Here is an 11,020-nt window from a genome sequence, read left to right as displayed (position 1 = left end):
CCAAGTGTGGATCCTCTAACCTCATTATATTTTCTTCTAGGTATTTGTTTTTATTTAATTTCTTGCGCTGACTTTTATTTTCATTTCTAGTGTTTTTGCTATTACTTTCATTATTGATACTCATTCAAAAGTTAAGTGTTAATTTTTTGTTCTAATATAATACTTGTAATCTTGTAAGTTTTAATCAATTTCCCTATGGATCAACCTCAGACTTTTGATATTTTATTGCTTGAATATAACCTGCACTTGAGTTCTAGACCGAAAAAGTCACTGTCAATTACTAACACTTGTTACACCCCAATTCTGTTACAGTTATAGTAACAGGGTCACCACCTTCGGTGGAGATGGATAAAATGAATTACTTGATTATGAAACGCCATTATGTTTTTCTTTTTTGAATTCTGTATAGGTTTTATATAGCATCCTCCTCTGACGAGGAAAAACTCGTTGTCGTGCCCACATAATACCACTGCCAACTAGGGCCCCAATTATACTTCATCCTTTGACAGTATAACCTTTGTAAACTTGAAGCCCTAGTTACACCTCAACCCAAGACCGCATAATCACATGGAAGATGAAATTTGTAGGTCACTCAGCTCCACAACATCACTGTAAATTCAAGCATACCTTAAAACTATAACAATGTCTATCTCAAACACGAACAAAAATAAATCTGCAAACTTTTAATATCCAACAGCAAGAAAAAAAAAGAAATAGTTTTCAGCAAAGTGAAAACGTGTCCTACAAGACACATTTTCACTGATGTGGTATTGAAAGCGCGTCCTAAAACACATCCTGTAGGACGCGTTTTTCTGTTCTTTTTCAAAAACAACATTTATAAATATATATTTTTTTAAAACGACATACATGCTCAATTTTTTCCTGGCATATTTCGTTAAATCAGCCATCAAAACCCTTTTGGATTTATCTTTTTAAACGGGAGAAATTTCTTCCACTCAAGTCTCACCAACATCACTTGGCTTATTTCCACTACTTAACTTTTACCAATTATTATTTAAAAGCTTTCAAGTACTTTATTTGTAATAGCCCGATTTTAGGCCTAGTCGGAACAGTGGTTTCGGGACCACAAATCCGACGAGAAAAAAAAATGTAATGGCCTGAATTTTCAGAGGTGTCGGAACGGTGATTCGAGATCACTAAATTCGACAAATGGGTAGAAAATATTATTAATTTAGTAAGTATAAGTTAAATGTGAAGTTAGGAAAATTTTTGAAATAGTGAATAGTGCACTAGAAATAAATATTAAAATAATTAGAATCGAAATGAGGTATCAAGACCTCGGGGATTTTAAACCAAGCCATAAATATTTTTATAAATATTTATGGAGTGTTAAAAAGTTAGTATTAAAGTTTCGTTAAGAAATTTTAAAGTTCCGATAATTAATTGAGCAAAAAGGACTAAATTGTAACAAATGCAAAATTTTGGGAAATGATTAAATAGCTTAAATGATAAAAGGAAGAGGGCTTAAAAGGCAAATAGACCCAAGATCTATTTGGGCTGGACGGCAAAGGCATGAAATCAGCAAGAAAGTGAGAAGAATTAAGGGCAAAATTGAAATATTGCAAAATTTGCTTAATAAAGTTAGGACCAAAGAGGAATTATCTAGATTTCTCTTCATTTTTCTGAATTCTCATCAGCTAAAACACCATGGAAGGGCTTATTCAAGCTGGTTCTTCATATTTTTATTACAAGTAAGTTCAATTCTTGACTATTTCTTGAAATTTTTGTATTTGTATGACTTTTACAACTAGGCCCACTTGTTAAATTCATTAGTTTTTGATTTTATGAAAGAATTTGAAAGTTGATATGAATATGTGCTGGAATTATATGATGATTTATCATGAAATTAGAGTTTTAAATTGTTCATATGCTGATTTTATTGAAAGAATTGAATAGAAAGTGAATGTTTGGGACCTAATAGTAAAAGAGTTTGAAGATAGAGTTATATGTGGAAATTCTGGATTTCAATAGTTGAGTAACAACTTATAATGTCTAGGTAAAGTATTAATTGAGAAAATTAGATTAATTGAGGGGTTAATTGAGAAAGGACCGAATTGTATAAACTGTGAAATTTGGGGCAAAATGGAAATCAACATTTTGCACTAAAGCAGTTTTGGACAGCAGCAGTAGTGTAACTTTGAAAAATCCCCAAAAATTGTAGAGATTGAATTAGAGGATGAATAAAATATGAAACTAAAGCTTATTTAGTCTAGTTTCTTATAAAAGAAATGGTGTGAGCAATGGAATTGTAAATCATGAGATATAATAGATTTTGTGAGACAAGGTCAGAATGAATTCGGGTTCCCCTGTTCTGACTTTGGAAAATCATTAAAAATCGTAAAAAATTATTATGAGTTATAATTTATATGGTTAGAATCCTTAATGAGTCTATTTTTATAAGAAACAAACTAAAACATCATCCAAATTCTTTACAATGAGATAATTAATTTTTAGTGAAGAGTGGTCGGAACTGTCAGACAGCGAAACAGGGGAAACTTTAAAGAATAAACTGTACTATTTGGCTGAACCAAAAATTCTGAAAATTTTATGATATGAAGATATGTGAGTCTAGTTTCAGGAAAAATTAACGTATCTTAATTTGGAGCTCTGTATCTCCGGATAAAAAGAATTTAGTGACTCTGACTCGGATAAACAGTTTTGAATATACATGTGAGTGAATAGTGAAATTATAGCTAATGTTGTTTAAGTGTGTTATACGCATTAAGGATGTGGAATGGAGAGGAGGAGGTGAAAAATTGGGAAATATATGAATGATTTGTGTATAATTGGTCATATGCTTGATTTTAATTGATAAACGATGAAATATGAATTATACTTATATTTGTGCATTATTGGTCATGGTTTAAATTCATGTGTGAAAATAAAGTTTCATAGTATGTGTGTATGGTATATTCAATATATGATGTGGCATGAAATAATGTCATGAATGGTTTATGAATTAACACATGTTGGTAAGCCTGATATATGAATAAATGATCAAATTGAGCGGAACGCCGGATTTGAGTACTTCTGATCAAGTGATAAAGTGATAAGTGGTAGCATTAGCTACACTTATCTGATCAAGTGAGAAAGTGATAAGTGCTACACTTATCTGATCAAGTGAAAAAGTGATAAGTGCTACACTTATCTGATCAAGAGACAAAGTGATAAGTGGTAGCTTTAGCTACACTTATCTGATCAAGTGAAAAAGTGATAAGTGCTATACTTATCTGATCAAGTGACAAAGTGATAAGTGTTAGCCTTAGCTACACTTATCTGATCAAGTGAGAAAGTGATAAGTGGTAGCCTTAGCTACTCTTATCTGATCAAGTGACAAAGTGATAAGTGGTAGCCTAGCTACACTTATCTGATCAGGGACAAGTGATAAGTGATCATATGTAAGACCATAGTTATACTATGGCAAAGTGAAAGTGAAGTACTCAATTTTCCGTAACCGTTCCCTAATTTGATTAAGGATGGTAAGTGACAAATGGGCCCAAAAGAATTAAAGTAAATGGATAAGTGGTAGTGTATTTATATCAGGACGATGTTGTTATTCAAGCTAAAATGATATTTTCGTTGCAAAATTGAGAATTTCATAAATGTGCTATTGAATGGTATAATCAATGGTAAATACGTATTAGTGTTGAACTTGATGTCATTGAATTGTACGTGAATTAAATGGAAATTGCTAGTGATATGATCTAAATGGTGAGCATGAGAAATTGCGAATTGAGAGAAATGGAAATGAAGCATTGAATTGCATGAGTATGTATCGGGTCTCGTAAGCCCTAATTATTATGATTATAACATTTTGAGGATATACTGTGAAAAGTTATAGAAGCATGTTAATTATTTTGAAAGTTTTAATTTAAATGAAATTTTATAACTCGGTTAAATACGTTTACAAGTGCATGTGTTTTGGTAATGCCTCGTACCCTATTCCGGTATTGAATACGGGTAAGGGGTATTACATTATTACACTTCATGCAAATTTTAAAATTTATTCACTTTTTATAAAATTTCAATATATATTTTATTATTTTTAATTATTTACAATTTCCCTTTTAATTCTTTTGATTTAAAATTTTAAATATTTTCATTCATTTAATATAATAAATTTATATAATTATATATTAATTAATCAAAATATTTAAAACAATGTAACTATATTTTAGTGATTTTAATACTTTTAATTATTTATTAAATTTTCTATTATGTTATAAGGTCCATTAAATACAAATATTACTCTAATATCCTCAATAATAATTTTCTCTTCTCATTATAGTTCACCGCATCTCACCACTGATTTTAAATTTTTATTCTCACCATTATAGTATCAAATCTCACCACTACAGTAACTAATCTCATCATCATCATCATCATTGTTTGTAACCGTACTAGAGACAATCTCATCGATGATCCAAAGGAAGCCTTAGCCATTAACTTCATGAGTGATACTTTACGATTAAAGTATTTAGGAGGTCCATGTATTATGGGGACTGGATTAAATTAGTTCTTTTATTATTAAATATATCAATTTAGTGTTTATACTATTAAAAAAATTAAATAAATTCGAATTATAACAAAATTAACAATGAGTATATAAAAAATATCTTGAATTTTTATTCAATTACAATTGAATTTAAAACAAAAGATTATATTTACTGAACCATAAAAACTTCAAAAACATAAATGCTATTAAACAAAAAAAAATGTTAACTCTATTTTAATTTGATCTTATTCTTTTAATAATATAAAAATTAAATTAAATTATTTAATAATAGAGAAAATAATTTAATCAAATCCGTGAATGAAAGAGACTCCATTTTTAGTCATTTTCGTGGCCTTCTTAAGGTCGAAAGGAAAGGGACCTACGTTAATTCATGGGAGTTTATCATATTAAATAAAATAAAACGAAAATATTTAAATATTGAAGATAAAATGACTAGATCTCGAAATTCATGAATGTGTCACTTTAATTAGCATCTTCAACATTATACATGACTTAATTTTTATACATTTATGGTTTAATATATCATTTGTTATTCGAGTTTGGCACTTATTTTAATGTGATATTTATGTTTTTTAGTCTAATATTTATATTTGACAAAATTTATATATTAACTTTTTAGTGCTTAATTCAGGTTTTAGGATTAATTTGATGAAAGTTAATTGTTAATATTATTTAAGTTTGAATTTTTCATGATTTTGATAATAGAATAAAAATCGATGTTAGTTATGATTTTGTTTAATTTTGTGTTTAGTGTGTAAAATATAGTTCCATGGATGTGAATTAGTTATGGTTTTAGGGTTGATTTGTTGGAAGTTTATTGCTATTATTATTAACTAATTATGAAATTTCATAAAATCAATTCTAAAATCCGAATTCAACACTAAAAAGTTATTTTCAAGTATCAAAATGTTTGACGTTCGTTAGATACAAGTACCACATTGGATCAAAACATAACACGTATCATATTAAAAAAATATTAAACGCATTAATTTTTTTTTTATACATTTAGAAAATTATCACTAGGGAAAGAGAGAGATAAGCAAGTAAAAAAAGAAGAAAAAGGTATTGGTCCTGTTGTAGTACATTTACAAGTAGAAGTAGATGGTTAGATTAGAAAGAAAATGATAGTCTAACCCCTTTATTTTTGCCTTATTCTGGATCTAATTCCTTTTGTAAATGGTGGTTTAGGTATAGCATACATGTGGGTAGCAGCATGTCAGCTTTCATTTCATCATACATATTCCATAATACCCTTTACTTTATGCCATTACTATACCACCAACTGGAAATGTGTGTAATAATATTAGGAAATAAAGAAAGGAGGCGAAGATGAGATTAGCAGGTTCACATGGCATCCATATTCAAAAACATAAGCAATAGCTAGTTATAGGAAATGCAGGTAGCGATGAATCACCCCCACATGTTGCCATGTGACACTGACATTACTCCCCTTTTCTGATTGATTTGGTTTTTTCTTTTCTTTATTTCCTATATCTCTAGGTGATGAAAATGGAGGTTGGTGAACTCCACTCTCTCCTTCTCTTTTTTCTTTTTGGTTAAAATGTGTCTTAAGTCCTTCTACTATTCATAAATTTTGAATTTAGTCTTACTTTTCAATTTTCAAATTTCAAGATTCATTGGTTTTTTTTATACAATGCTTAGAATTATACATAATCCTTCTCCAACCTTTAAATAGAAAAATAAATACACTTTAGCACGATCAAACCCGTGTCCTCCTTTTGCAATTGTTAATATTACTTTTTCTTTTTTGTTAAATATGTTGGTGTGATATTTTGAAACTAAAAAATGATACGGTAATAAATTTGAATTTAACAAAATAATTTTAATAGCATGAACAATTAGACTGAATTTTGAAATCTAAAAGAAAAACTAAATTTCTAGAAATAAAGTATAATTTACAAATTAACATATTCTTTTAAAAAGAAAAACGAAAATCTCAATGAAAGAAGAGTTAATGAGTTTTGGGAGTTTCTTTTTCTTTAATAATGAAATTGGGGGTTCACTGTTTCTAAAGGGACAAATATGTCCACATGCGTTCTTCTCTCCAACCATCTCTTCTCATTTTAAAATTAATTAAGAGAGAAAAAAAGACTGCCATTGCCTTTCATTGGATACCAAAGCTTTTTCCACTCCACTTTTAAACTTGGGATACTTTATTATTAGGCAATGTGCTTCTTTTCTTTTTTCTTTTTTTTTAGATTTTAAGGATTTTAAGACTAAAAGTTTAAAATTAAAAAAATCTTAAAATTATTCATAAACTATGATTTAATATGTAATTATATATATGAATTTTAATTTTGTGCGATTTTATACATAAATTATGATTTGATCTAATTCTTATATATTGTTAACACAATTATTAATATAATATCATTTTATGTTTATATAATGCATACATAAATAATTATATTTATCCAATATAAAAATAAAATAATGTATTTATCTATTTAATTGTGTATGATTAAATTAAAATTAAAGTTTTAAATATACATTTGAACCACAATTAGAGTTTCACGTGTATAATTGCAGATTAAATCAAAGTTGATGTAAAATTTTGAAATTTATCGGTTAGAAAAAGTGTAGAAACTAAAAATGATGAACATAGGACTAATAGCAAAAGATTGAAATGTTATTATTTAGGTTAGGAAAGAGAAAAGGAAAAAAAAGATATAGATAATAGATTTTGTTATCCGCAGGTAGAAATCCAAATAAGGTATGAAAAAGATGTTGAAGCAAAGAACGTAAAATGTTGGCCATTTGATTTTTGTCTTTCTTAATACTTAGCCCATAACATGGAAAGATTCCTTGCCATTCAATCATACCGAATAACTAACCCACTCACAGACATTGTGTTCAATTAATTAGGACATGATGGGGGATGATGATCTGTCTTTAATTTAACTCTAACATGGAAAGGTTCCTTCCTCTGTCAGTACTTGCTGTTTCACAACCCCAACACCTCTTCTCAAATTATAACTAATCTTCCTCAATGTTTTTCATACAAATGACTCAAAATGGTGTTCTAAGAGATTGATGATTATGGCAGTTTGTAAGAAGAACAATATTATGCAGTTGAAATTCCATTTGTTTTTGTTTCTGTTGTTGTTCTTATGGGGCACCACCGCTAAGTCTGAAAACTCCAACCTGAATGAGGAAGCATTGGCTTTACTGTCGATTAAAGCTGGTTTCATTGATCCATTGGATAGGCTCCATGATTGGAGGTTGCCTGCAAATGTGGGTCTCAAGGATTCTGCTCAATGTAACTGGACTGGTGTATGGTGCAACACTGATGGGTCAGTTGAGAAGCTTGATCTTTCCCATATGAACCTCAGTGGACGAGTTTCAGATGATATTCAACGCCTTAAAAGCCTTACATCTCTCAACTTGTCCTGCAATCAACTGTCGTCGGTTTTGCCCATATCTGTTTCCAATCTCACCTCACTCAACAGCATTGATGTGAGCCAAAATCTATTCACTGGGAGCTTTCCTGCCGGTCTCGGAAGGGCTTCCGGACTGACTTTGTTGAATGCTTCAAGCAACAACTTCTCAGGGATTCTCCCTGAGGATCTTGGCAATGCTACTTCATTGGAGATTCTAGACCTGAGAGGAAGTTTCTTCCAGGGTTCTATTCCTAAGTCTTTCAAGAGCTTGCAGAAGCTGAGATTTCTTGGTCTTTCAGGAAATAATCTCACTGGTTACATACCAGGAGAGCTGGGGCAGCTTTCATCAGTGGAGACTATAATTCTGGGGTATAATGGATTTGAAGGTGGGATACCAATGGAGTTTGGTAACCTTACAAACCTAAAGTATCTGGATTTAGCAGTTGGCAACCTTAGTGGTGAGATTCCTGTTGAACTAGGGAGGCTCCAAGTATCAGAAACCGTTTTCTTGTATAAGAACAATTTGGAAGGCAAGATTCCATCATCCATTGGCAACATCACTTCGTTGCAGCTTCTTGATTTGTCTGATAATCATTTATCTGGTGAAATTCCTGCTGAGATTGCTGAGCTTAAGGATTTGAAGCTCTTGAACTTGATGTGCAATCGATTTTCAGGCTCGGTTCCGGCTGGACTTGGAGGGTTGACACAATTGCAGGTGCTCGAGTTGTGGAACAATTCTTTTTCAGGGCCATTACCGGTTGATCTTGGCAAGAATTCACCATTGCAGTGGTTGGACATATCGTCAAATTCGTTCTCGGGTGAAATCCCGGCAACCTTGTGCGATGGAGGCAATCTCACCAAGCTCATTCTATTCAACAATGCTTTCTCAGGTCCAGTGCCAGTCAGCTTATCGGATTGTCCGTCACTTGTTCGAGTCAGAATGCATAATAATCATTTATCGGGGTCCATTCCTGTTGGACTCGGCAAACTTGGGAGTCTTGAGAGGTTAGAATTGGCAAATAACAGTCTCACTGGTGAAATCCCTGATGATATTGCTTCTTCTACATCACTTTCTTTTATCGATGTTTCGAGTAATCGCCTTCGATCTTCTCTCCCTTCTAGCATTTTTTCGATCCCGTGTTTGCAATCTTTTATTGCCTCGAACAATAGCTTAGTTGGTGAAATCCCAGATCAGTTTCAAGATTGCCTTTCACTTTCTGTGCTAGAGCTCTCAACAAATCATTTTACAGGAAGTATACCAGCTAGCGTTGCTTCATGTGAGAAATTAGTTACTGTAAATCTGAGCAATAATCAATTGACCGGCAATATTCCAAAATCGATTTCTATGATGCCGACATTGGCTGTTCTTGATTTATCTAACAACTCTCTAACAGGAGGAATACCTGATAATTTTGGAACTTCTCCAGCTCTAGAAATGCTCAATATTTCATACAACAAACTAGAGGGTCCCGTCCCTGCAAATGGTGTGCTAAGAACAATCAATCCCAATGACCTTGTTGGCAATCCCGGCCTCTGTGGTGGTGTTCTCCCTCCATGTAACAGATATTCACCGATGTCATCGAGGCAGAGAAGCTTGCGAGCAAAGCATATTGTTGCAGGGTGGCTCATTGGGATCTCATCAATTTTAGCAGCTGGAATTTTATTTATCGGTGGGCGGTTGCTGTATAAAAACTGGTACTTGAACAGCAATTACTTTGAACGAAGGTTTGGAGCAGGCAATGGAGAATGGCCATGGAGATTAATGGCATTTCAAAGACTGGATTTCACAGCTTCCGACATCTTAGCCTGTATTAAAGAATCAAACGTGGTCGGAATGGGAGCCACTGGTGTTGTATACAAAGCTGAGATGCCGCAGGTGAACACAACTGTAGCAATTAAAAAGTTATGGAAATCAGGAACCGACATCGAGACAGGAAACAGTGATGATTTCATCGGAGAAGTGAATCTCTTGGGGAAGCTAAGGCATCGAAATATAGTTCGGTTATTGGGATTTCTTCACAATGACACTAGCATGATGATAGTGTACGAGTTTATGCAAAATGGCAGCTTAGGAGAAGCCTTGCATGGCAAGCAAGCCGGTAGGTTGTTAGTAGATTGGATTTCACGGTATAACATAGCACTCGGAGTTGCACAAGGGCTTGCTTACCTCCACCATGATTGTCATCCGCCAGTTATACATCGAGACATCAAGTCCAACAACATACTGCTCGATGCAAACCTTGAGGCAAGAATTGCGGATTTCGGTTTGGCAAGGATGATGGTGAGAAAGAATGAAACAGTCTCAATGGTGGCAGGGTCTTATGGATACATAGCTCCTGGTAAATTTACAAATTAACATCTCTCTTCAATGGATCTCATTCTCGGTTTATATAATCATTGATGATTCCATATTTATTGATTGTTGCAGAGTATGGTTACACCTTGAAAGTTGATGAAAAGATTGACATTTACAGCTTTGGGGTGGTTTTACTGGAACTTCTCACTGGAAAGAAGCCTTTAGACCCGGAGTTCAGAGAATCCGTAGACATAGTGGAATGGATCCGGAGAAAAGTTAGAGATAACAAAAGTTTAGAAGAGGCATTAGATCCCAATTTAGGAAACTGTAGGTACATTCAAGAAGAGACACTATTAGTTGCTAGGATAGCACTTCTTTGCACTGCCAAGCTCCCCAAAGACAGACCATCCATGAGGGATGTAATTACAATGCTTGCGGAGGCAAAGCCCCGAAGAAAAAGCAGTAGCAACAACGGCGGAAATGCATCTAACAAAGAAACCCCCGTGTTTAGCACGTCACCTGTAAATGGCCACGTTTAGCACCCACCCCTTTGGTTTTTTGGGCCAAAACTAAACTATATTCTTCTTTGTATGTAGCATTGTTTTTTGTTAATGCATGTAGTCACTGGTTCATATCGTTGTTCAGGAAATTAACAAGTAAATCAAGCTTGGGATTTCTCCTGTGTCAGGCAAGAAGATTAAACCCATAGTACCTGAAATTGTTGACTCTCATTGTCAAATGTATTTGTAGTAGTAAACATCTATAGATTAATTCTTGGAATATCCA

General features: G+C 32.8%; 1 protein-coding gene across 1 annotated transcript; it reads left to right on the top strand.

Moving 5' to 3' along the window:
- The first annotated feature begins 7,347 nt into the window (after positions 1-7,347).
- LOC107952732 (MDIS1-interacting receptor like kinase 1) lies at positions 7,348-11,014 on the top strand. The gene is made up of 2 exons (XM_016887894.2): positions 7,348-10,277; positions 10,367-11,014. The coding sequence occupies exons 1-2, from the start codon at positions 7,592-7,594 to the stop codon at positions 10,771-10,773; spliced, it is 3,093 nt and encodes a 1,030-aa protein (XP_016743383.2). The 5' UTR covers positions 7,348-7,591; the 3' UTR covers positions 10,774-11,014.
- Positions 11,015-11,020: the final 6 nt, after the last annotated feature.

This window comes from Gossypium hirsutum, chromosome D07, assembly GCF_007990345.1.
Source record: "Gossypium hirsutum isolate 1008001.06 chromosome D07, Gossypium_hirsutum_v2.1, whole genome shotgun sequence".
Lineage (NCBI taxonomy): Eukaryota > Viridiplantae > Streptophyta > Magnoliopsida > Malvales > Malvaceae > Gossypium > Gossypium hirsutum.
Note: the sequence above shows the minus strand (reverse complement) of the source record. Positions and strands in the feature narration are given on the sequence as shown.

What these genes read in the sequence shown, in the direction of transcription:
- LOC107952732 (XM_016887894.2), top strand. Translation starts at nt 7,592, where the DNA reads ATGATTATGGCAGTTTGTAAGAAGAACAATATTATGCAGTTGAAATTC. An exon ending in TTATGGATACATAGCTCCTG is followed by an intron (nt 10,278 to 10,366) that starts GTAAATTTACAA and finishes TGATTGTTGCAG; the next exon opens with AGTATGGTTACACCTTGAAA.